Below are 27,837 nucleotides of genomic sequence, written 5' to 3' on the forward strand. Positions count from 1 at the left end.
ATCAATGTTTTACCTTTCCGTGGTATATCCTTCCATACCACTAGTGCTGGTGGAGCAAGGGTTCTCTGTTGTGATCCATAGGTCATGCTATTGTTTGACCTGATATTGGGTAGTGAAAGATGCACTCCGAATTGTAGGAGGCATGAGGTCTGTTTACAGGAGTGACTGGTGACGTTGACCCCGATAGAATATCTTGCACAAAACCCCCAAGATTGTGAGATGAGCCATGTCCTTGCATTGTGACAATTACTTCTACTGATGGTTTGCCATGACTTCAAGAACTTCCTTGTACAGGCATAGTTCAGAAACAACAGAAATTTCAACTTCGTAACCCAATTTTGTAAAACAAAACTGATGGTTGTGCTGAGAGTCCAGTCTTTTTAGATCTTTCATTACAAAACTAACATACTCAATATTACATACTACAAAATGTCTAATTTAACTGTTGGTATTTGCAGAGGTTTAATGCATGTTAATACAATAGAGAGCGGTTGTTTTTCAATGCAGTGTGGTTTTTAAGTTAGAGGTATTGTTTGCCTTCTACACTATCACTGTGCTTCTGTCGGATTTTTTTTTTTTTAATTGAGAAACCAAGGTGAGGGGCCAGGGAATATAGGACTGAAAGGCTGGAAGAAAATAAAAGCCGAGGTGAATCACAAAATAGTGATTAGGTGGTGCCAAGCTTGGTTTTTTAAAACCCTAAGACTGTAGGTGCAGGGGGAAACGGAGAGAAATAGGGAATTCCACAGTTTAGATGTCCTGGGTTAAAATTTGTTTGGACAGGAATGGTCTATAATAAATCTTAATTTCAGCACAGTGGGGATGTAAGGGGGAGGGAGAGCATGGAACATACCATATTTGCATCTTAGAATGAACAAAAAACAAAGTTCTAAAGAGCACTAACCAAAGTAGTATTGATCAAATGTGAACAAGCAAGATTGGCAACTAGAAGTGAGAAAGGAATCCCACAATCAAATGACAAACCTTTTCAATATCTCGTGCAGGAATGTGAGAGCGGTGCCAGAAGAGTCTGCTCTGAAATGGGAAAAGTACTGCCTTCGAGAAACTTGGGTTTTATGGAAGTGTCAGAATCGTTGAGGTGCCTTTTACCTGTAGCAGGTTAAGAGTTGCAGAGCGGAAAGTATGATTTTGAGGCAGCTTTAGCAATAGAAAAAATTCAAGGGTGTGGAGCCATCAAAGTTGAGAAATGATGGCTCTTGCGAGAAGAAACGAGTGTTACATTGTCCTGTTGAAAGGCATGGAAGAGATCAAGATGTATTGATACAGCTATTGAACTGAGAGGACTGGAGGTTCCAAACACTGAGGGTGTGCAATCTGAAGGAAATTGAATTTAGATTGGCATCATCAGTACAAGGGTGGTTAAGGTTCGATGGTGAGAGAAGGAAGTTATCAATATGAAGCAGGAATAGAATGACAAAGGACAGAGCCTGATGATGGAAGCTGTTTTGAAGTGCCAGCGCATCCCTGACTTTCTGTAAGATTCTTGACAAAGAACTGCTGGGTTCTTCCGTCAGTTTTGTTTTGCAATTTTTAATTGACATAGATTTTAGGTCTGATACTAAGTAAGTAGCTGAAAGCTGGAGCAAGAATTGATTCAAAACCTTGTTTATTATTTCATGAGTGATGAAGTTTTCTAAAATGTCAGTGTTGATATTTCAGGACTTGTTCCAAAATATTCAAAGAAGTAACAGAAGTTCCATGCATTTTTAAAAATTGTACATGCATGATGTATGCAAATAGCATTCTGCTAAGAAAAGCTGCATATGAGGTGTGTGGAAGTTCAGGAGCCCCATTTAATTAAAAAAAAAAAAAAAAAAACCCTCCATATGTTGTTTTGCTGCTGAAGAGATTCTTGCATCCCCGAGTGGTGACCAAGTACCCAACCATCTGAAAATCTGAACCAACTGCTTCCATGTGGAATTTAATTTTGCCATCCTTATGTAAACATACTGCACTAAAATAATTCAATTCGTGCCACTACATCAGCCTGATAGTGATTTTGGTCTCCTTCCCTAATATCTCTGTGCTCTGTGTGTCAAATTTTGTTTGATAAATGCTCCTGTGAAGCACCTTGGGACATATTACTATGTTAAAGGTACTATATAAATGCAAGTTATTGGTGTTGCCCTATTTTCACTATACGTCCATGAACTATAAGCATACATCAACTTTCTAGTACCAAATATTTTTAAAAAATATATAATGCAAGAACTCCGCACTGGCTGGGGGTCGTGCACACTGGAGATATCCTGACTACAAATAGTTATTCGTGTATTCTTCTACCTTGCGTTCCTGCAGAAATAAAATTTTTATGATGTATGCAAAACCTGTCTTAGCCGAAGCTTAAACATTGAGGTGGGAGAGCAGGGGATCAAATTTAACATTTTACGTTGTGCACAATTGTAGATTGTCCTTCTAACATTGCTGTTACTACATTAAAAGTGGGCATGATCTCACGGACACCAGTAAGTTCAATAAAATGGCTCCATTTTACTCAAAATGGTAAGTTGACCAATTTCCACAAATCAATCTTGAAATGTTTGCCAATTAACCCTGGTGTTCCTGTTCGCACTGCAGCCTGCATTGATGCGCGCCTGCTATTTGACCCCATCTGCCAATTTGTCCATGGTGCATCAATGAAGATTTGAGAGTGAACGAATGGAAAGCAGCCAATTAGATGCAATACAAAAGATGATGCTTATTAAGTATCTGCATTATTGCATCAAATTTTTTTCCAAGGAAGTATCTGTTCATGGTCTTTTAAATAACGGGAGTGTTGTTTGTAGAAACTGCTGTACATTGCCAGTATTTACCACATTAGTGAAGGTTATTGCAGGTTGTTTTAACACATCAAAGCCCACTAATGCAAGTTTTGAGAACTTAAAATAAATTTTTCAAAATACACTCATGCTGTACAATTGCTTGATCGTACATGCATTTGTGATACACAATTGAACTCTTAAGGATAACTGAAATTTTGCGAGATAGCTAATGTACTTGATTTATCTGGTATTTTGTAAAATTTACACATCTAGAACAATAGAATTTACAGCATGAAAAAAGTCCGTTCAGCCTATTGTGCTTGTGCTAGCTCGTCAACTCAGGCTCTCTGTTCCAATCCAATTTCCCTGCCCTTTCCCTGTTTCCTTTTATATTCTTTCTTTTCAAATACAGTACTTAGCCAATTCCCTTTTAAATTATGTTACTGTGTCTGGCTTTAATAGCCACTGGTGATAAAGCATTCCATGTTCTTGAGATCCTCCATATGAAAACGTTCCTTCTAATTTTTTCCCTTCATTCTTCCAGTAATAATTGTTGGTCTGTACTCCCCTTGTTACCAATTTGTCAACCAGTAGAAACCTTTCACTTTTCACCCTTTTGAAAACCTGCATTTTTACACCTTTAACTTTTATTCCAGTGAAAAAAGCCCCCATTTTTTGAGATTTGTTTCATAGCTATTCCTGATTGTACTCTGATTCCTGTTATCTTTTTGGTAAATTATGCTGTACCCTTTCCAAGGTCTAATATTCTTACTATCATCGGGTGCCAGAACTGCAGGCAATATTACATGTGTGGTCTAACTAGTGTCTTGTAACATCATCTGTTTTTATCTTCAAATGCTCATTGTGGAAAACCCAGTATTCCAGTTGCCTTTTTATGTCCTTGTCTACCTGCGCTCCCACCTTTTTAAGGGTAGGTATCTGTACCTCTAGATTGCTCTCCTGCCACTGAGTCCTAACCATTTAGCATAACATTTATTTTGTTCTTTTTCCCAAAACTACATTTTTCTGCATTGAACTACGTCTGCCCATTTGGCTATCCAATTATCTTCCTGCAGTCCCCTGTATTTTCCTTTGCAATTTGCTGTATTTCCTAATTTGGGATCAACTTTAAAATTCCTCTTTTGTATCTATGTCCAAATCATTTGTATAAATGGGAAACAAAAGCATTCACACCACATCTGGGGCACACCATTACACATATCCTGGCTATTTGCATAATGTTTGTTTACCTCTTTGTTGCTTTCTGTTTCCTAACAACCACTCTATCCATGTGGTTACATTCACTTAAATATCTTGTACCTTAATTTTTGTAACATGCCTCTTGTATTGCACCTTATCAAATGCCTTCAGAAAAGATATCCTCCACTACATTCTTTCTACCTATATACCCTCTGGATTTTCTTCAAAAAGTTCAATTTTCTAAGTGTTTATTATTTTCATCCAGTAATATGGATGCTAGAAGTTTACCCACAAATGTGGTAAGATTAATTGGCTTGTAATCTCCTAGTTTACCCTTTAATGCTTTCTACTTTATTTGAACAGGGGTGTAATATTTGCCATGCTACTGTCCTTCGGCACAATTCCCATTTCCTGAGATTTTTGGGGAAAATTATGGTTAGTATTTCTGCTATTTCCTCCCCAGCCTCCTTCACAGAAACTGTCATCCATGCCTATGTTACCTAAGCTCACTTATTCCAATGCGCTCCTGGCTGACCTTACACCCGCCATAAACTTGAGCTCACCCAAAACTCTGCTGCCCGTATCCTAACTTGCACCAAGTCCCGTTCACCTGTCACCCTGTGCTTGTTGACCCACATTGGCTGCCGGTCCAGCAGCGCCTCAGTTTTAAAATTCTCACCCTTGTTTTCAAATCCCTCCGTGGCCTCGTCTCTCCCTATCTTGGTAACCCCCTACAACCAATGTTCTCGCTAAGCTGTGCAGCTGTCTGGAGATCCCGCGCAGGCTGGTCACCAGCTTTTCAGTGTGAGATTTCGGGCATTTGAATGGGCCGCGCAGCCCGTTAAAGGGACTGCGCACCCAAAAATAAAATTGGGGGGAACATTGCCTGCAACCCTCCGTCAATGGCCTTTTGTGCATCCCTGATTTTCTTTTTACCACTTGGTGGCCATGGCTTCAGCTGCCTAGGCCCTAAGCTCTTTCTGTCCTATTATCTCCTTATGTGGTTCGGTGTCAAATTTTGTTTGATAATTGCTCCCGTCAAGCACCGTGGGACGTTTACTACGTTAAAGCTGCTATATAAATGCAAGTTGTTGTCTGCTACCTGGGCCTGGTGACTTCTGTTTTTATTCCAGTTAACTTTTTTTGTTAAATGCAGTGTCCTTTGGAATATTTATCTCCAGTAGTGGCTCTCCCACATCCTTCTCAGCAACTTCTATCTTTACCTTCCCCTAAAAACTGATGCAAAATACTTCTGCAGTGTCTCCACTCATTCTTTCATGGCCTCCACCCATTCTTTGACTATCCTTTAGCTTATTGTGTGCTTCTGAGTTTACTTGTGAGTTTACGGTTTCCCTTTGTTGACTATTACTCTTCTTTCCTACTTCCTGTTAGCCTTCCTATTCCAACTTTTTGCTTCCTTTCCATATCATTTTTATTCCTTATAGTTTTATTCTGTATTATCCACCTATATTTATCATATGCCCCTCTTTTAAATTACATCCATGGAAATCCCTGTCATTGACAGACCTCCCTTACTCCTAGTTGGAATGTATTTAACCTGTACCGCATCCATTTAGTATTTAAAATATCCTTACTGAAGGTCCTTGGTTTGATCTGCCATTTCTTCGAATCAATTAATCTGGGGAGGACCTCTTTCACCCCACTGAAATGGTGAATTGTCATCCTACACACTTATCTTGGGCTCCTTTTTGTTTTTATTTATTCTTGATGTGAACCTAATTAGGTTACCAATTGTCCCAAGTGTCCTCTTTAGGTCACCTACATGTCCTATTTCATTGCACAGAAGGAAATCTAGTATTGCACCCTTTCTTGTTATGTGCAACTTACTGATTAAGTAAATGGTCCTGGATGCATTCAGAGAGTCCCTCCATTTTGAGTAATTTTCACAATGATTTGCAACCATTTCTTAAGTGCAAGATGTGTTAAAAGTCGTCACTTAAATAAAGAACATTTACTTAATAATGATCTTACATTGTTAAGAAGCAGAAGGAACTTGTATTTATATAGCACTTTTTACGTCCCCAAAATGCATTACAGCCAGTGAATTACTTTGAAGTGCGGTCACTGTTTTGTAAGCAAATGAGTCAATTTGCATACAACAATATAATAGCAAAATACTGCGGGTGCTGGAAATCTGAAATAACAACAGAAAATGCTGGAAACGCTCAGCAGGCCAGGCAGCATCCGTGGAGAGGGAAACAGAGTTAACGTTTCAGGTCTGTGACCCTTCGTCAGAACTGGAAAAAGTTAGAGATGTAACAGGTCTTAAGCAGGTGCGGAGGCAGAGAAAGGGGGAAGGGAAGAAAGAACAAGATGCAACTGGACCTTTTGCATCCTCCCGAGCAAGCAGATAGGGCTTTGGTTTCATGTCCCAACGAAAGAGGGTACCTTTGACAATGCAGCACTCCCTCAGTACTGCACTGAAGTATCAGCCTATATTATGTATTCAAGGCCGGGAGTGAGGCTTGAAACATGGGGAAAATTTGGTTGGTTTGCGCCTCCCGCTAGCACCTTAAGAGGGCGCTAATGGGGCGCAAAGCAACTAGCACCCGGGCGCGGCGATGTTTGTGCCGCTCGCGGAATTGACCAGACATTTTGAGGCGGCGCTAAACACTAACGCCACAATTTCCTGCGCCCGCAGATTGTGGCGTCAGTCGAGCGTGTAGCACCCGGACCGGATATTGAGTGGCGGCCCTTGCCTTACCACCTGCCGCTAGCAACAACAGGTTGAGGGGACCGTTTTGCAGTCGGGAAGGGACTGTGGGAGCGCTATTTAAAGGCGAAAGCTTCCTGCCTCTCTTTGTTGGCGACATTTTTGCACCACGCATTCTGAGAGAGAAAGAGAGAGACTTCTGGAGATATTCTACGCTGTGTTGAGTTTTGGGTACTGAGCAGCACTTTGCAGGTTCATTATGATTTGATCTTCCTTGCATCGATTTAGAAGAGACTGTGGGGGCTGCACTCTGAGCTCTTTCCCCGGGCCCCTCCATTGTTTGTTCCAGCAGATTTGATGTACAGGTCTCTCCAGGCCGAGATTCAAGGCTGCGATGAGCAGGGTTTGGATGGAGAGCAAGATCGACCCTCACCTTTAAGAACTGGCCGGCGCCAGTGTGTCCGTGTTCCATTGATGACTGACATCACATGAGCTTCGCCAGCACTCTGAGGTAGCTCCTCGGCGTTGGCGTCTTAAGGGAGGTGTGTAGTGCCTGATTTAGCGCTCCAATCACCTCCAGGGGCAATAGAAGCCAAGTTTGCAGTCGGAAGTGATAATTAGCGCCAGGCGCTAAACTTTGTGCCCGGCCGATAATTGCTCCCCAAACGGGGCGATACCGAATTTCTCCCCCATGGTCTCTGCCTCACGGTCTATAGCTCCACCACGGCTGTTGTTATGACATAGGAGTGACGATTAAGAACGTTTTGATATTTTTATAGAAGTTTAAGAAATTGCAAGTAAGTATTCCTTTTACTGGACAAATGAGTTACGGCTCCCCTTATTTTGAAGTGTACAGCTGATTGTATCGCCAGCAACCCTTCAATGCTTGATTCAATTTTACCCATGAATAACGTTAACTATATTTTCCAACAATTAAATCTGATGCTTCTGTTCAATACCATTTGGAATAGGCCAATGCAACACAGAACAACTTTGTTTGAGAAGATTTGTAGAAAAGTGATCAGTAAACAATGGTAGCCTTGTTGATTTTTTAGTTGAGAAACCTATGTGAGGTACCAAGACCATACCACCAAAGTTTTAAAAACACAGATAAGATAAAATAAATCAAGAGGCAGCGATTAAGTGATATCTGGCTTGGTTGGAAGCTTGAAGTTTGAGGTCTTGGAAACTAATGTTGGAATGTTTTTGACGTGTGCATTAAGTTTTTCAAAGCATTCATTGTCACTTGTGCCAAACATGAATATTTCTATTATAAACAAGTAAGTCAGTCTTTTAAAATAATTCAGAGAGGTTCCTGTCCTTGTTGGGAATCAATTTAATCAAACTACTGCAATCTTAAACTCGACTGTATCATAAATGTAAATTTTTGGTGCCTTTTTAATGGCATTTTTAAATGGTTCTCGGCTATTGAATGTTATGAAATACTTTATGTTCTTTTTAGTAATTTACAAGAGTATTAATGACTGTACTGCAACCTTTATCTAGTGATACATCATCTGATAATGGATTGAAGAATATGTTTCTCCAATGGTATTTGATTAAATCGGTACATCGATATTTAAGTCTTTGAGGGACACCCTGTACTCTAAGGATTAATAGAGTTTGGAATGTGTAATTCATTCTTATAGTGATAAAAATCCTATTTTAACATTTAAAGCTTATTGATTTTTCTGGAAAATGATTTAAAGAGATAGAAGTCTTAAAAATTACATTTGAACACCACTGGCAATGATGTTGTGTTATCAGTATAGAATATGGCATTAATGGAATAGATCACGTAACTGTGAATTATTTATGTGGTCCAGATCTTCTCAACGCAGGGGTTTTATCTACCCAGTGTGGATGAATGCTCATTTTTTGAATCACGAGCTTACTGTTCCTTTCATTGTTCTATTACTTGCATAGGATGCTGTATACAAAAGCGAGGCTATATTTTGCTTCTGATGCACGATGGTAACACCAGATTAATCATTTTGCAATAATTTTTGTGAACATTATTCATATCATCATTTTATATTGCAATTTTTTCCCCCCAGTCCTTGCGAAAGAGTATATTTGAATCGATCAGCAAAGTATAACATTTGAATAAAAAAAGTGTCCGTTGGAATTATATATGGGACAGGATTATAGTTTATAAATATGGCCATTCTAGCGCATTGCCCCCAGAATATTCCTGTAACAAAAAAAAGTTCAGATGTATTGAAATTGAGGTGACGTTGGGCGCCATGTAATGCAGTGGGTCCTCTGACCTCTGGGACCTAGGTCGGAAACCAGCCCAGGCTAATGGAATTACTGTATCTTCTCTGCTGGCTTAAAGGGTTCAAAGTTGGTCTCAACAGACATGATTTTACAACACAACACCTTAATAATGTAGCACAGATCAGCACTTGCTTAACTATCTCACTGAGAAAATATGGTCAAGATGATCATTATGGGCTGGCATTATGGCAACTTGATGGGAGTCCGTGGCATGAGCTTTACTGGCTTCTGTGGTAACTGACACTCGTTGCCAAAAGTGGAAAATATTCCATTCCCTGCCTCCGCGATACTCGCCTGCTATATAATTACTCCCAAAAATAGAAATTTCAGTGACTTCCACAATAACTGGAAGTGACTCATTGTAATGGCCTGAGTGCAGAATGATGACCATGTGATTCATCCATCATACAAAGAGATCTAATTTTAGTAAATTTACATAGTGGAACGATACGGAAGCATTAAGGTTTCAGAAATAATTGTGATGTGGATTTTTATCTCCTAGGAATGTATAGATCAATCCAGGGTTAATGTAAAATATTAATAATCTTGCGCTGTATAGCCTACTAGGTGTCGCATCTAATTTAGGTCATCAAGTAGTGTCTGAGGCAATAGCAGCATGTTTCCACCAGCATGAAGATGTTGTTGATTACAGACAATCCTTCCATTTAGTACTTAAGACTTTAAAAAAACAATTGCTGTAATGTTAGCAATGATGAGCAAATGTGGCTTCTTTGTTTTACAAATTCTGCTTTAAAAAACAAAGCTTAGAAATGTCTGCAATGTTTTAAAGCATTTGACTTCTATACTATAGTGTGGCATTTGTTTTATTTTTTTAACCTGAATTTGTCTTTCTGCAGTGGAAGTGCCCTGTTGTCCAGTCACACTTCATATGAATAGCTGGGCTAAGTAGTACAGTAATATGGTACAGGGTTTCCCTATGACTCCATATTTGGTGAGCTTTCAGGCTGTCTGAGAGGTTCTGACTGGAGAAGAAAACATTTGTGAAAAAATCAGACTGTCTTTTGTATATTGCAGAATTAGAGCAAGAGAAACCTCTGGAAAAAGTTCCACGGTCCAACCACTTTGTTTTAGAAGAATGCTACATGTATCGTTCTCCTAAAACAGGAGCCCCAAAGAACATTTAAAATATTTTCTGATAATTTCGTTTTGAGGTGAACAGCTCGCAGTCTGAAATAGCACTGGAAAAGTCATGTGGTTTTCCTTTCCAGTATCTGATTCTCAAACTGATAATCGCATCTATAATATAAATGTAAATATATTTGATGTATGCTGAATGTTACTTTGGAGATAACCAGAGGCGACATGAGGGAACATTTTTACAAAGCGAGATGTTGTGATCTGGAATGCACTGCCTGAAAGGGCAGTGGAAGCAGATTCAATAGTAACATTCAAAAGAGAATTGGATAAATACTTGAAGGGAAAACATTTACAGGGCCATGGGGAAAGAGCAGGTGAGTGGGATTAATTGGATAGCTCTACCAAAGAGCTGGCACAGGCATGATGGGCTGAATGGCTGCCTCTTGAGCTGTATCATTCCACATGAGCCTTTAGGATCTTAAAAGACTGATATGACTATCACAATTTTTGAGTCCCACTAACGGTGTATAGCCGTGATCTCTTGGTGAGGTGCGGGGGAGCTGTTTTATGGACACACGCGCACTGAAATGCAAAATATATTATTCTGCTGTTAAATTGCAGCTTTGTGTACCTTGAGCTTGACCCTTTAGGCCATAAGGTGCGATTGGTATGTCTTGTTAAATCAGTTGGAAGCTGATATGTTTACGTGTAGATTCTTCTTTCAATTAGAGGTCAGAATGCCCTTTTTAATACTTTTTTTTGAAGTGTGACTCCTGAACCTAGATTTTCCGATCGACATTATTTTACTGCTGGCAGTATCCCATTTACATGCTTTGTTGAGCAGAGCATTTATTTTAAATGGGTTCCTGCCAGTATTAAAATAGCGCCGATTTGGAAAATCTAGGTTCTGAAGTCAATTAAAATGTATTTTCTGTTGGTGGAAAAGGTTCTCTGCATTGCCAGTGATTGACTTTGACTTTATTTCTCTCTTTATTGAGATATTTTACTGCAGCACATACCTAGTTAATGACAAAATCAAGTAGATAAGGTGCACTCAATTGTGATCTTGAAGTTGTGTAGTTTGGTTGGAAGATGGTTGTTCAGCTAAATAACATTTGCTGCTTTTTTTTAGTTCTAAAGAGCAGGTTAGTACCGGCGCTGTTGTCAATGCTCAGTGGACTGCAATTCTGATTTTCCTTGCCATGATATATATAGATTTACACAGATGGTATTTAACATTTTTATTAAAGAAGTATACTGGTTATGATCAATATGAAGAAATAGTGTACATCTTTGGTGGGATGCAAAGCAAATAAATACTGTCATAACAATGGAATTCAGTTCTTTCATTTATATCCAATGTATGGTATTGTTGCTTCTGACTGCAAATGGACATGAATATACAAACTGTACTCCAGTAATCATAAATTAGTTTTTCCATTTAAGACTTTTTTTTTTCCTACAGGGCCACATAGGTACCACAGCAACCAAAAATATTGATGTCTACCTCCCCATGCAGACAAGCCAAGACAAGATGCAGCCAATGACCGTGATAACAATGGCAAATGCCAGAGTTCAAGATCTGATCGGCTTACTCTGCTGGCAGTATACAAGTGAAGGACGGGAACCCAAGCTGAAGTAATTGACGTACCTTTACTCCTTTTATGTGTAATATTGGTCTGAAACTTGCAGCCCTGATGACGGCGAACTGGCAGCATTCGCTGTCATTTCGCCTTTGAAACTGACCGCAACTTCAGGATTTAGCACGGGCGCAGCCTAACGCGGAAGTCCTGAAGTTGCGGTCTGTCATTCACTGCTCCTCCACAGACTGTGCTTTGGCCGCTGCCCTCCCTTCCCAAAGAGCCGGTAATCGGTGAAATCACTGATCTGATGAAAACTTCCCCTTTTCCGAACAATTATCACTGTTAAACACCCCATAAAAGTTAGACCCATTCAAATGAGGTGTAACTGGATTTTTAATGGCGATCTGAGTAATAACTACTGATAAACAACCGTTCTGGCCCTGAAAAACACATTATATTGGTGAAATGTCACATTTCTCCATTAAGTTTATAAAAAAAAAATTTTTTTTTTAATTATTAGATTTAATTTTTTCCCAAAATCTTGTTCATGATATTTCAGCTTCTATCGTAAGCCAATCTTTATTTTGCTCTTGGTAAACTTTTAAAAAGTGATGATTATTCGTGTTTTCTATTTCCTGGTTCCCTGTCTGAGAATTCTGCGTTGTGATTGGCTGCTTAGACAGCTTGTTGGTTACAGCAGCTCGCACTATGGGATTCCCACTATATTATGTTGATTTCAACTGGATGTCTGAAAAGCCAAACTTCTTGCCACAGAGACCGTGAACGCCTTTGCGTCGCCGATGACCGCAAATTATGGGCCATTGTGTTTCACCTCCCTTTGTCTTTCACTTTTTTGCAATATCATAAGGCTTTTTAATTACAGACTTGGCCATATTACAAATTGGCTAAAATGAAACAATTTCAGGTTTGTTTTTAAATTTATTTAGTATCACTGATTTTAGAAATGCTACCCATCAGTCAATTTATTTTCTTTGAGTGAGTTTCAACTTGGGATCTACAGTGAAGTCTAAATATAGTGTTTGGTTTGGCAAATACTGCAAATGAATGCTATATCGGAGCACTACAACACAAGTTTTAGTTTGCTTATTGGCAGCTTCCACAGAGCACAGTTAAAGACTGCAGTTGATCAAGGGAATTCCAGCCATCATCCTAAATGGGCTGCTTCCCCCTCTCGAAGTAATGGTGCGAGGCATTGTTGGAAAGCTCTGTTCATTTTGGCTCTTGGGTTCAAAATTCTCCATCACCATCTAACTGGTTTTATGTAACTTCTAACATTTGGATCAGCGATTTCACCACCAGTTTTGGAAGGCGCTAATTATGTAAGCATGTCAATTTCTTGCTGTGTCAGTCCTGGTGGTGGAGAGGTGTTTTCTTCCTTGTCATCACCTTCAGAATCATTCCGTAGCGCGAAGTTCCACTTGTGAAAGATGATTATGATACAAGCCTCCAAAACTGCTCCCCAACCTGTCTCAATTAATTGGCTACAATCCAGCTGGTTAAAAAGCTTTTTGTCACAGTATCAACTATATGTCCTGCTTTAGATGGGAGTTGGTGTGGTCTGAATATGTGGCTACCATCTATCCAGCACGCAATCAGCTGACAGGATTCTGAGTTTTACAGTGTGACGTTGACCAGACTTAATTTTGGGTTGCAGTAATTTGTTGATTGTAGCAGTTTTCTATTTGTTTATTATTATGTAATGTTAACTTTTGAATGGAGAATCTTTTAATTAGTCAGTAAAATATTATAGTATTTCTACATCCACTTAATAAAATTGCTGATGTGGAAAGCATTTTAAGAAACAAAAAAAAATCCTTCAAATGCTGAATGATTATAATAAAGTTTAGTTCTAAATCGGCATAGAGTAGAATTTTAGATATACAGGCAGTAGGATCATTGCTAAATTTCTAACCTCCGTTGCAGACTTGAGGACAATTCTGTACCAGAGAGGGAGGGAAAATCGGAGGTGAAGTTGTAATTGTGTTGCTGTTACACAATGGTTAGCAGTTTTGGTGGAGGAATAGGCACAGGTTGTCTGCTTTCTTGGCTACAGGTGTGCTTCTTGAATAATAACAGTAACTACTTTTGTTTATACAGCACGTTTAATGTAAAAAAAAAACAAAAGCACCAAGGAGCTATATAGCGGATATAGAAAGGGAAGGAACACTTAGCCATAGAGAGAGGCATGAGAACTATAAAAGTTTTAAAGCACAGGTCATTCATCCCATTTGACTGTTGGCTTCGTGCTAGAGCAATCCAAGACCAATCCCACTGGCCTGCCATCTACATAGCCTTGATCTTCCTTCGCTTCAAATGTTTAGGAGGGTGACCAAAAGCTTTATTGAAAAGAGGGGTTTTGAGTAGATTTTTTAAAAGTGAAGGGAGAAATGGAGAGGCAGAAAGGTTTAGGGAAAAAGTTCCAGAGAATAACATTAGAATGCCTTGTATCACCAATGGTGGGGCAAAGGCAGGGGGTGGGGGGAGACACACAAGGCCATCATTAGAGGATCAAAAGGTGCGGGATTGGATATAAAGCTGCAGGACACAATAGAGATGGGGTGGAGGAATTAGCATTTTAAATTTAATGTATGGGGGAACAGGGAACCAATGTAGGATAGTGAGGTTGATGGTCCTGCAGATACAGGCAGGTGACTTTTGAGCACGCTGGAGTCTATTGAGGATTAGATTTTGTGGAAGGTGGACAGTGGCAGGGAGGGAATTGGAATAGTCTAGAGAATGACGGTGTGGATAAGGGTTTCAACGACAGAAGAGTTGAGATCGGGCTGGAGACCGAAAGTAAAGGAGGAAATAAGTGGTTTTGGTGAATGATGGGTTGTATGGTTTGAAACTCAGTTGTGCGTTGAACCAGGAATTTTGCATGGCCTGCTACAGTCTGAGCCTGTGGCCAGGGAGAGGGATAGAGTCAGTTGCAAGGTGGCAGATTTTATGCTAGGGGACAAAACTAATGGTTTCATTCTTCTCGATATTAAGTTGATGTAATTTGTGATTTTGACAATCAGATAGTCGGTCTAACAACATGGCACTGGTCATGGGGTCAAGAGAGATGGAGAGGTAGAGCTGGGTGTCAACAGCATCTGCATGGAAAATGACCTGCAGATGTCGCCAAGAGGCAGCATGTAGATTAAGATAAGGGGGGGCTGAAGATAAATCTTTATGGGATTCTGGAGGCAGTGGTACAGGGGTGGGGAGAGATGCTATTGCTGGAGATGCGGCCACTATGGCCGGCTAGTTAGGAGTGGAACCACACACTGGCACTGCCACACAGCTGCGCAATGGAGGAGAATAATGTAGTTGACCATATCAAATCCTGCACCTGCAGTGGAAGAGATAATGCATCCCAGTCACAGGATGTCATTCAGAACTTTAGCCTGGGCTGTCTAGAAGTTGAGATGGGTAGAAGCCAGACTGAAGGAATTTGAACAGGAAGCTTTGAGAGAGCTGAATAGGGAGCAAATCGATGTTGATGTACTCTAGGAAAGGTAGGTTAGAGATGGGACAATAGCTGGAAAGCATAGATGGATCACAGGTCGGTTTTATGAGGAGGGGGTAATGATGGTGGGTTTGAAAAGGAAAGGGATGGTGCTGGAGAAAAATAAGCAGTTAACGATGCCCGCTAGCTTTGGACCCAGGAGGAGCAATTGAGCAGTTGGAAATGGTGCGGTTGGGGGCGGGGGGGGAAATTATCCAGGGTTCCTACACCTTACCAGTGACCCTTTCTGGAAGTGTACGTTTGCACTTTGCATAAGGACTGGATCATGATCTGATTTGGAGCCTCTGAGATCAAGTTGCCTGGCAGCACTCGCTGCCACCTATTTGAATAGAGAACAGTTGGGTGAGATACTGATGAACATCTTTGAAGCAGTATGCCAGCAAGTACTGCCTACTTGGAGAGGAGAGAAGAATATTGACAAGGTGAAAATAAGCATCTTCATCATGAAAGAGAAATTCCAGGTGTTCATGTACACTGTTTAGGTGCCAAGGGCATGTTGGTAACTGTTAATGCTGAATTTTGCCTGCCCACCTCTGCTCCACAAGAGTACCAAGCTATTTTCAGTATCAAAAGGGAAAGTCTTGCTTGACCAACCTCATTGAATTTTTTGAAGAGGTAACGGAGAGAATAAACAAGGGTAATGCAGTAGATGTAATTTATCTACATTTTCAAAAGGCCTTCGATGAGGTACCACATAATAGACTAATGAATAAGGTCAGAGAATGCGGAGCCGGGGACAAGTAGCAGAATGGATTTCTAGCTGGCTTCAAGACAAAGCAGAGAGTAGGGATAAAAGGTAGCTTGGCAGAAGGTGGGTAGTGGTGTTCCACAAGGATCAGTGTTGGGACCACTGTTGTTCACAATTTATATTAACGATTTAGACCTTGGAATCTAAAGCACAATTTCTAAATTTGCAGATGACACCAAATTGGGAGGGGGGTAGTCAATACTGAGGAGGACTGCAACAAATTACAGGAAGACATTAATAAACTTGCAGAATGGGCATATCATTGGCAAATGAAGTTCAACACAAATAAATGTGAGGTATTGCATTTTGGTAGGAAGAATAGGGAGGTCACAAGTCTGCTTGGGGTAGAGGAGCAAAGGGATCTCAGAGTACAAATGCACAAATCACTAAAAGTAGTGACACAGGTTAAGAAGGCCATAAAAAAGCAAACCAAGCACTAGGGTTTATTTCTAGAGGGATAGAATTGAAAAGTGGTGAAGTTATGCTAAACTTGTATCGAACCTTGGTTTGACCACACTTGGAGTACTGCATATAATTCTGGTCGCCATATTATTAAAAGTATATAGAGGCACTGGAGAGGGTGCAGAGAAGATTTACAAGGATGGTATCAGAAATGCAAGGATATACCTATCGGGAAAGGATGAACAGGCTGGGTCTCTTTTCGCTTGAAAAAGGAATGCTGTGGGGTGACCTAATTGAGGTCTTTAAAATTTATGAAGGGTTTTGATAGAATAGCTACAGAGAGTGTTTCCACTTGTGGGGAAGAGCATAACTAGAGGCCATCAATATAAGATAGTCACCAAGAAATCAAATGGGGAATTCAGAAGAAACTTCTTTACCCAGAGAGTGGTGAGAATGTGGAACTCGCTACCACAGGGAGTAGTTGAGGCAAATAGTATAGATACATTTAAGGGGAGGCTAGATAAGCACATGAGGAAAAAGGGAATAGAGGGTTATGCTGACAGTTAGATAAGGGAAGACAGGAAGAAGCATAAACGTCGGCATGGACTGGTTGGGCCGAATGGCCTGTTTGTGTGCTGTATATCCTATGTAAACTGAGCATCCAAACTACACTCGGGCAGACTAAGGAGAAGCTGGCTGAAAATTCTGATAGAAAAGTGTGAATCCCCCCCAAGAATTTTGCCCAGACTAGCTCTCACCATTGGTAGTTAATTGGTTAATGGTGAGGGCAGTCTGGCTATCGTTAAAATAGATGCATCTCTGGTACAAATTTTGTTTGTTTTCTTTGGACAGTTAGCACCACAACAGTTGACTTCATGGTCTGACGATGTGGCCATGGGTGTTGATGCCTCTTGTGTTGTGAACAGAAAACAAGGGGAAGATGTGATTCATTTAATTGTCTTCCATCATGTCACATTACATTTCCAAATTGAACCATTCATTTTAAATTCTCAGTGTATAATTTTAGTTTTGTGGCTACTGGTATTTGAAGTGTACCCTAGTATTGATTATAGTCTACAGTGACTTGATTAATTTAATTGTTTTTTTCCATGCACTTCAATAGAACTTCCATCTTAGGCTGTCATTAATTGCATTTGCAAAGCATCCTGATTAACTTCTTCAATGTATGGAACAATATTTTTCATGTATTTGTATATCCTGTGATTAGATTACATTTGTTTTGCCAATAATTGACTGTGCTCACATTAGAGTAAAGCAAGAGTAATATGATTGATGGCTAATTTCCTTGCTAGCCCTCACCATATTCTGCTATACCAGTAGTCATTGCATCCAGACAATATATAGGATGCTGGATTTATTTTCCAGGAAGAGACTGGCCACTGCCACCCAAGGTTTTTCACTGTGATTTTCCTAAAATGCAATCCTTGTTCATGCCTGTGATTGTCATTAAATTACTTCTAGCAGTCAGCCCCATTTTGTTGTTCCTCACTTTGTTGGGTGCTTCAAAAAATTCTCCCTTTTCAAGCACTGCACAGTGCTGGGAGTGCAGTGAATTTGCCTGGTAGGGTTGGAGACCTCCATAGGCAGCAGAAAAAAACCACACAACAATAAAAAGCCTATAGTTCAATGATGTGTGCCACAGTTTGTCTTGTCATGACAGTCAAGTTTATAGTAAGATGATTCTCTGCTGAATTTCTAAATAGACTAAGTAAACTGGATTTCATAACTTATGACTGGCACAAATTGCAGAAGATTATTAAAATATTATGTTATAAAGAGATTGCCATCAAACCACTTTCTTGGTCGGGAGTTTAATGCAAGGCAGGTTCCTGGTAGTGCTTTAACTTGACTGACGTTAGCTAATATTGTTAACGTTTCCCTCTCCTCGGGTACTGTGTCCACCCTTTCAAATCTGCCGTCATCACCCCTCTCCTCAAAAAACCCACCCTTGATCCCTCTGTCCTTGCAAACTACCACCCCATCTCCAACCTCCATTTCCTCTCAAGTCCTTAAAAGTGTTGTCGGCCTCCCAAATCCGTGCCCGTCTTTCCCATAGCTCCATGTTTGAATCTCTCCAATCAGGTTTTTGCCCCTGCCACAGAACTGAAACAGCCCTTATCAAAGTCACAAATGACATCCTATGTGACTGAGCGTGGTAAACTATTCCTCCTCATCCTTCTCGACCTGTCTGCAGCCTTTGACACGGTTGACCACACCATCCTCCTTCAATACCTCTCCTCCGTCGTCCTGCTTCCATTCTTATCTAACCAGTCATAGCCAAAGAATCATCTGCATTGGCTTCTCTTCCCGCTCCCGCACCGTTGCTTCTGGAGTTCCCCAAGGATCTATCCTTGGCCCCCTCTTATTTCTCATCTACATGCTGCCCCTCAGCGGCATCATCTGAAAACGCAATGTCAGATTCCACATGTACGCTGACGGCACCCAGTTCTACCTCATCACCACCTCTCTTGACCCCTCCACTGTATATAATTTGTCACACTGCTTGTCCAACATCCCAACATTTAGTTTGGAAGAAATTTCTGCTCATCCAGTATTGGAAGACCAAAGCCATTTGCTGCTGAAATCCTCATCCAGGTCTTTGTTACCTCTAGACTTGACTATTCCAACACTCTCCTGGCAGGCCTCCCAGCTTCCATCCTCTGTAAACTTGGAATTCATCCAAAACTCTGCTGCACGTATCTTAACTCACACCAAGTCCTGCTCACTCATCACCCCTATGCTCGCTGGTTCGGCAACATCTCGATTTTAACAGTCTCATCCTTGTTTTCAAATCCTTCCATGGCCTCGCCCCTCCCTATCTCCATAACCCCCTCCAGCCCTACAACTCTCCAAGATCTCTACGCTTCTCCAATTCTGGCCTCATGCGCATCCCTGACTTTAATCACTCCACCACGGGCAACCATGCCTTCAGCTGCCATTTTGAAACCTGTTGCTTTTATTGGTCTGATTGGGTGTTAATTGTACAAGGCATTGCTGTGTACTAAAATTTTGTTCTCATTTTATGGCCTCGAAGTATACTAGTGGTGTTACCTAGTTGTAGTGACTTATTTATTTGACCAATCACGTAATCTGTTATATTAACTAGTAGCCAATAACTGTTGTCTTTTTGTAACATCTCTTCTATTTGTTTGCCCAATGATTCATCGTGGGCTCCATTAGAATTTGGGGTGAGTGGGAGTAATTTGGGAGGGTTTAGGACAGGCGAGCTCGGAAACTGTCAATAATTACTTTGCAGCAGACAAGCGATTATTCATAACCATTGTGAAATGGACTTCTGAGAATAAGTCCCACAGCTAAATAGCAAGTTTAAGGAGAGAGCATCCGTAAGACAAATTTGAACATGTGTGGTGAATTGTGAAACTGAGAATTGTGTGGATGATTGAAAAATGAGACAGACCTTTACTGAGTCACTCAAGCCTCCAACCTATGCCTGATTCAGTGAGTCTATGCTCGGTCAATTACAACCATTAAATCATAAAGATTTGTTTGTTATTTTAAAAAACCTATACGCAGAAGCATTTTCCCCCTATTGCCTGTGAATCCAGTGTCATCATAACATCGCAACACCATTAGGGTGTCTTCAATTTAACACCATTTCATTTGAATATTGCAGATAAGCTTAAACCAATCGTATTCGATGTTTAAATGCAATGTGATTGAATAATCAATCATTCTCACTGTTCCTCCAGCCTACCTTGGAACTGATATGGTTTAAATCAATCTGCGGTCATCGGAGGTCAGTTTTGAGGTCAAACATGTTAATGGTCCTTTCCTACAAGAACTGCCTGTTATCAGGGGAATAAGTTGTGCTTTGAGGGGAGAAGGAAAAAGTGCTGGTCTTATCTGCGGGCGGATTATCTTCTGACCTGGGAAAGGAATGTCCTGTTTTTTACTTTAGTCTTTCTTAACCCCTGCTGTATCACACTTATGTTTTGTCTCCTCCGCATTGTTCTCCTTTCTGGAGGACAACTTATATTAGCTGATACACTTGTCTTATGGGAAGAGATGTATCATCCAGCTCCGTTCTTTTTAAACTTCTCTAGGACAAGGAATTCTGCTGCCATGTGATGCTCCCTCCAGGTGTGCAGGCAACAACCAGTGAATATCACAAAGGAATATCGTTTGTACATCAGCCAGGACTGATGTTTGAATCTGCCGCACCCTCAGCATTTGGGAGTCTTAGGCCTAGAAATTGAGTTTTGGCGCAGCCAGGGCTTTAGCGCCGGAAGTTCGTGCCGGAGCTAAGTCGCGCTGGTCGGGCCCAAAATTCAATAGTTCTGCGCCCAAACGGCTGCCGGCGCTGCTGAGAGGTGTTTGCGCCTGAAAACTGGCGCTACGTGCTGAATATCGGCGCTATTCTGGCGCTGCGGCACCCGCTGCGGTGCGGCAGGTTCGGGAAGTGCAGGCCTCCTCCTTCCCTTAAGGAGGAGCTGCCTGCACCCGGCCGCGGCCCGCGAAAATCGTTCTAAAAATGAGCCCGGCACCTCGGACAAGTGCCGGGCTTGCTTCTGTTCCGGGGGGGGGGGTGGGGGGGAAGTCCGGGGAGGGAGCTGCGGGAAAGCGGCCGGCCGCCGCGGGGCCTTTAATGCGCCGGCGCAAAGTCAGGTAAGACTCTGTTGCCAGAGTCTTAGTTGCGGCTGCCACGGGCGAGGCGGCCGCAACTGAATTTCGGCGCTGGGGCCCGTCGCCATGGCAACCGGGACGCTGCGCACACCGATGACGTAATCGGTGCCGGCGCAGCGCTACCGGTCTAGCGCGGCGGAAGGGCCCCAGGCAATTTCGGCGCCGGCGCCAATTGCAGCGCTAGGCCCTCTAGCGCCGCAAAAGCGGCGCTAAGGCAACTCAATTTCTAGGCCTTAGTGTATTGTTGGATCTTCTAGCTTGACTTTTTTGGCAGCTTTTGAAGGACAGCAGCAGAAAACTACCTTTGCATCTACTTGACCAGAAGTACAAAATGCTTATCGACTCAATGCTGTAAAGTGTTGATTACTTATATTTTAGTTGACCTTGTCATCGCTTTTGCCTTTCATTCACAGTCCAGTGACATGAAACCTGACTGTTCTTAGCCCTTTAGGTGTAAACTTCAAAGTCATAACCCAGTGTGCTGTCTTGTTACTAAGTGCTGATGGATGTGCTCCGATGCTTTCACTTGTCATAGTTCAAAGAGCCCTGATATGTAAACATGGAAATCCATTTTATTTTTAAGAACATTTTTACATTTCTTTATGCATAAATAATATTGCATTTTGGATGTTTTACTCTTGCTTTTTGCTTGTAGAAATAGTTACATTTCTACAATCACTGAAGTAGGAATTGATTTCCCACCTACTGAATTTTTTGTCACCATTAAAGAGAAGCTGTCCCATCTTTTCCTTTTTATAGAAATAAATTTTAAAAATGAATATAAAATGTAAGCGTGAAGGATACAAATTGAGATTTCAAGTATATAACTAAATTGAAAGGATGTGTCTGCTAAAATATTTGTATCTTTTCCAAGACTTATTGTGCCAAGAGACAATATTCAGGCTGGGCAATTCCTTGTAACTCCCCCAGTGTTTCTTCGCCGGAGGTGCGACGGAAACCATGTTGACTGCACTTCCGGCAAAGTAACACTGGCAAAGCAGGAGCAGGTCCAAAAAATGTCCTGCTATTCTTGAGGTTAGTGACAAAGAATACTCCTGTTAACACAAACCATGTTAAGCAAGGAAAGTGCATTGCTTCCTGGTCACTGTGTAATTATTAAGGTTTTTTTTGTTCCAATATTACCATTTACTTACAATCTTGTTAGTCATTCGCTTAGAAAAATTGCAGTTTACATTATTATTAATGCAGTGTCATTACCTGTTTTATTTAATACAGAACTGAGTCATGACAACTGGTGTTAAATCAGTTTATATTCTGTATTTAAAATGCCATATTTGAACAGTTTTATGTGGAAATTTGTGAATTAATTGGTGAAATTGCAAATCAGTTAGTCAGTCCAATAATTCATTGTCAAGTCAAATCAATAAACTTTGTAAATCAACTCAATTTATTCATAAATGATCTATAGATCAAATGACCAATTAAACAATTAGCATGCACTTTGTAATTAATTAATTGAGGAATCAATCATTTAATTAAAATTCCAAATTTAAACCACACATTTTAGAGGCATACTGACACATGAATAATTAAGTAATATTTTACACCTTAGTAGCATTTTTGCTGGCAGTTTCAAACCAGTCATGCCACTGCTTTTTAGGAAAAAAGCCTCTAAAGGAGTGGGTGCTCCGACCCCCCTGAAGTTTAAAAAATACTCATTGCCTTAACCCTTTTGAGTATCCGCTGGCCTCTTGAACACTTGGTTAAAAAATATATTTTAATAAATGTTGGCGCTCATCCAACATGTATGCCTGTTCTGGAGAATGGCATGTTTCTCCATTTTTGCTCAGGTGCAATATAGGGCAGTTGCAGAGTAAAGACCTTCTACATTACGCCATAACCTCAATCTCCAGAGCATCGGCAACTGCAGTAATGTGACATTTTTCACATTGGCCAACTTTATGGCCTCGGACTAAGATTGTCCAATTCATGTGAATTTGATGTTCAAGTTCATTTTTGATTTGTCTTGCAGTGGGGAAACTAACCTTTCTGTTCTGTCTTTCTGGGCAGCATTGGGGCCCTTGGTAACATAGTGTTATCACACTCCATCTCCAAGGACATGCACCTTTTTCTTTCATAAAATTTTGGAAGAATATTTTTTTGTAAAATGTTTATATGGTCAAATTTTGGAAATGTATAGAACCATGGATATTATTCAATTCATAATTTCAGCCGTATTGTTACAGGAAGAAAAAATGCAGTATTATAGTTCATGGTCACACGATGCCTTGCATTTTGAGATCCTGCGCTCCTAACCACATTGATGTCCACAGTCCAACGTCCTACGCCACGAGTCTAAACTTGACAACTGTAAATTAAATTTTCATATCTGGACTGCATAAAATGAACAAATTAAAATGTCCAATATTCTAGAAATGCATTTTTAATATGAACCTATATTTTTTTTAAACAAAGTGAAATGCCAATGTTCTTCAAGATGAGTAAGAAATTACTTGTTTTTATTGATGGTTTAATCTATTGTGTGTGTATCTGCAAATAGATTATAGATCTAAAGCTTGTTGGCCCCAGTGGAGCAGTGGTCCAAACCACAGAGATTTGTTTGCTGGTTCACAGCTAGTTTTTGTCAGCAGACCCCCTTGTTCATTTTTTACAAGCACCACTTCACATTATTAGAAAGGAATGAACATTTCCTGATCTTATTGTTAGAGTACTAGAATGCTTGAGCTATTTCTGTTACGCAACTTCGGATATTGGTGTGTCGGTAAGGATTTTGGTGATTGATTTTTGTCACCAGGATGGCTAAACTTTGAAAGCAAGTTGCAGTCATCTTAGTGTTAATAAGAACATAAGAAATAGGAGCAGGAATAGGCCACTTGGCCCCTCGAGCCTGCTCTACCATTCAATAAGATCATGGCTGATCTTGGGCTCAAAGCCACTTCCCAGCCCGCTCCCCATAACCCTTCACTCCCTTATCTTGCAAAAATCTGTCCATCTCCACCGTAAATGTATTTAGTGACCCAGCCTCCACGGCTCTCTGGGGCAGAGAATTCCACAGACTTACGACCCTCTGAGAGAAGAAATTCCTCTTCATCTCAGCTCTAAACGGGCGACCCTTTATTCTGAAACTATGCCCCCGAGTTCTAGATTTCCCCACGAGGGGAAACATCCTCTCTGCACCTACCTTGTCGAGCCCCCTCAGTATCTTATGTTTCAATACGATCATCTCTCATTCTTCTAAATTCCAGTGAGTATAGGCCCAGCCTGCTCAACCTTCATAAGTCAACCCCCTCATCTCTGGAATTAACCGAGTGAATCATCTCTGAACTGCCTCCAATGCAAGTATATCCTTCCTTAAATAAGGAGACCAAAACTGTACGCAGTACTCAAGGTGTGGTCTCAACAATACCCTGTGCAGTTCAAGCAGGACTTTCCTGCTTTTATACTCCAACCCCTTGAAATAAAGGCCAACATTCCATTTGCCTTTTTGATTACTTGCTGTTACCTGCATGCTAACTTTTTGTGTTTCATGCACAAGGACCCCCACGTCCCTCTGAACCGTAGCATTTTGTAATCTCTCCATTTAAATAATAATTTGCTTTTTTATTTTTCTTGCCAAAGTGGATAACCTTGCATTTTCCCACATTATATTCCATCTGCCAAATGTTTGCCCACTTACTTAGCTTGTCTATATCCCTTTGCATGTTCTTTGAGTCTTCTGCACAACTTGCTTTCCCACCCATCTTTGAATCATCCGTAAACTTGGCTACGTTACACTCTGTCCCTTCATCCAAGCCATTAATGTAGATTGTAAATAGTTGAGGCCCCAGCACCGATCCCTGTGGCACCCCACTAGTTACCGTTTGCCAACTGGAAAATGACCCATTTATCCCGACTCTCTGCTTTCTGTTAGTTAGCCAATTCTCTATCCATGCTAATATATTACCCCCAACTCTGTGAGCTCTTATCTTATGCAGTAACCTTTTATGTGGCACCTTATCGAATGCCTTCTGGAAATCCAGATACACAACATCCACTGGCTCACCTTTGTCCACACTGCTCATTACATCCTCAAAGAAATCCAGCAAATTTGTTAAATGTGATTTCCCTTTCATAAAACCATGCTGACTCTGCTTGACTGCATTATGATTTTCCAACTGCCCTGCTACTGCTTCCTTAATGAAGGACTCCAGCATTTTCCCAACGACAGGTGTTAGGCTAACTGGTCTATAGTTTCCTGTTTTCTGTCTCCCTCTTTTTTAAATAGGGGTGTTATATTTGCGGCTTTCCAATCCACTGGGACCTATTCAGAGTTCAGGGAATGTTGATATATTGCAACCAATGCATCCACTATCTCTACAGCCACTTCTTTTAAGACCCTGGGATGCAGGCCATCTGGTCCAGGGGACTTGTCATCTTTTAGTCCCATTATTTTACCGAGTACTTTTTCCTTAGTGATAGTGATTGTCTTTAGTTCCCCCTCCCTGTGGCCCCTTGATTATCCATTATTGGGATGTTGTTCGTGTCTTCCACCATAAAGACAGATACAAAATATTTGTTCAGAGTCTCTGCCATTTCCCTGTTCCCCATTATTAATTCCACAGTCTCCTCCTCTGAGGGACCAACGTTTACTTTAGCTACTCTCTTCCTTTTTATATACCTGTAGAAGCTCTTGCTATCTGTTTTAATATTTCTTGCCACTTTACTCGCATAATTCATCTCTCTCCATTATTTTTTTTTGTCATCCTTTTCTGGTTTTTAAAAGTTTCCCAATCCTCTGGTCTCCCACCAATCTTGGCAACATTGTATGCCTTTGTTTTCAATTTGATACCATCCTTTACTTCCTTAGTTAGCTACGGATGGTGCTCCCTTCTCTTAAAATCTTTCTTTCTCACTGGAATATATTTTTGTTGAGAGTTATGAAATATCTCCTTAAATGTCTGCCACTGCATTTCAACTGCCTTACCCTTTAATTTATTTTTCCAGTCCACTTTAGCCAGTTCTGCCCTCATGCCATTGTAATTGCCTTTGTTTAAGATCAGGACACTGGTTTGCGAGACAACATTCTCACCCTCCAACAGAATTTGAAATTCAGCCATGCTATGATCACTCTTCCCTAGAGGATTCTTTACTATGAAATAATTTATTAATTCTGTCTCATTGCGCAGTACCAGATCCAAGATAGCCTGCTCCCTGGTTGGTTCCATTACATACTGTTCTAGGAAACCATCCCGGATGCACTCTATGAACTCCTCCTCAAGGCCACCATGGCCATTTTGATTTGTCCAATCAATATGGAGATTAAAATCACCCATGATTATTACCGTACCTTTTTTTTAACAGGCCTCCATTATTTGTTGATTTATACTCTGTCCAACAGTATTGCTACTATTCGGGGGCCTGTAAACTACGCCCACCAAAGACTTTTTCCCCTTATTATTTTTTACCTCCACCCAAACCGATTCTACATCTTGATCTTCTGAGTCGATAGCATTTATCACCACTGCACTGATCGCATCCTTTACCAACAAAGCCACCCACCTCCCTTTCCTTTCTGTCTATCCTTCCGAATTGTCAAATACCCTGGAATATTCAGTTCCCAGCCCTGGTCACCTTGCAACCATGTCTCTGTAATGGCGATCAGATCATACCCATTTGTATCTTTCTGTGCCGTCAACTCATCTATCTTGTTACGAATGTTGCGTGCATTCAGATATAGAGCTTTGAACTTTGTCTTTTTACCATTTCTCCTTGTTTTGACCCCATTTTCTGTTGCACTCTTATTTTTAAACATACTGGCCTAGAAATTGGGTTTTGGCGCAGCGACGGCTTTAGCGCCGGAAGTTAGTGCCGGAGCTAAGTCGCGCTGGGCGGGCCAAAAATTCACTAGTTCTGCGCCCAAACGGCTGCCAGCGCTGCTGAAAGCTGTTTGCGCCTGAAAACTGGCGCTACGCGCTGAATTGCGGCGCTATTCCGGCGCTGCGGCGCCCGCTGCGGTGCGGCAGGTTCGGGAAGTGCAGGCCTCCTCCTTCCCTTAAGGAGGAGCTGCCTGCACCCGGCCGCGGCCCGCGAAAATCATTGTAAAAATGAGCCCGGCACCTCGGACAAGTGCCGGGCTTGCATCTGTCCCGGGGGGGGGGGGGGGGGGGGAGAAGTCCGGGGAGGGAGCTGCGGCCGGCGGGAAAGCGGCCGGCCGCCGCGGGGCCTTTAATGCGCCGGCGCAAAGTCCAGTAAGGCACCTCTGCCAGAACGTTGCTTGCAGCTGCCACGGGCGAGGCGGCCGCAAGTCAATTTCGGAGTTCGGGCGGGTTACCATGGCAACCGGGACACTGCGCACACCGATGACGTCATCGGTGCCGGCGCAGCGCTAACGGCCTAACGCCGATTTAGGGACCCACTCAATTTCCAAACTGGCCATAACTCCGGCGCTAGGCCCTCTAGCGCCTCAAAAGCGGCGCTAAGCCTACCGAATTTCTAGGCCTCTGTCCCTTCCTGTCACTCTGGTTTCCCACATCTCTAAACTGCTTTATTGTTTTCTCATTTCTCATTGACTTTTTTAATTCCAGCTCACCTGGATCCCTCCCTTACCCCCCCCCCCCCCCCCAAACTATTTTTTAGTTTGAAGCCCTCTCTACAGCACCTAGTTATTCGATTCACCAGGGCTCCAGCCCCAGCATGATTCAAGTGAAGCCCGTCCAAACGTAACAGCTCCCTCTTATCCCGTTGCTGACTTTGAAGAATTTCCTGATATCAGTCCTAAATTTGCCTTTTATTAGTTTGAATCTGTATCTATATCTTACTCTCGCAATTTAAACTAGTGATATTCCAGATTTATCTTTTCCATTCCCTTAACTATGCTACTTATTTGTATCTGATCACCTCTTGGATGCCTC

The 27,837-nt window shown here is 41.4% G+C and overlaps 1 protein-coding gene across 4 annotated transcripts in view; it reads left to right on the top strand.

The window, feature by feature from the left end:
* The window catches only part of mapkap1 (MAPK associated protein 1), a 224,785-nt gene that overhangs the window by 80,837 nt on the left and 116,111 nt on the right, over window positions 1-27,837 (top strand). For all 4 annotated transcript variants that reach the window (XM_085965624.1, XM_085965622.1, XM_085965621.1 and 1 more), the window contains one exon: window positions 11,501-11,673. In XM_085965624.1, coding sequence (XP_085821750.1) covers window positions 11,501-11,673 — 173 coding nt within the window. The remainder of the gene's footprint in view (window positions 1-11,500; window positions 11,674-27,837) is intronic.

This window comes from Somniosus microcephalus, chromosome 23 (genome assembly GCF_052327205.1).
Source record: "Somniosus microcephalus isolate GS21.2 chromosome 23, FLI_Smic_1.0, whole genome shotgun sequence".
In the NCBI taxonomy this organism is placed as follows: domain Eukaryota; kingdom Metazoa; phylum Chordata; class Chondrichthyes; order Squaliformes; family Somniosidae; genus Somniosus; species Somniosus microcephalus.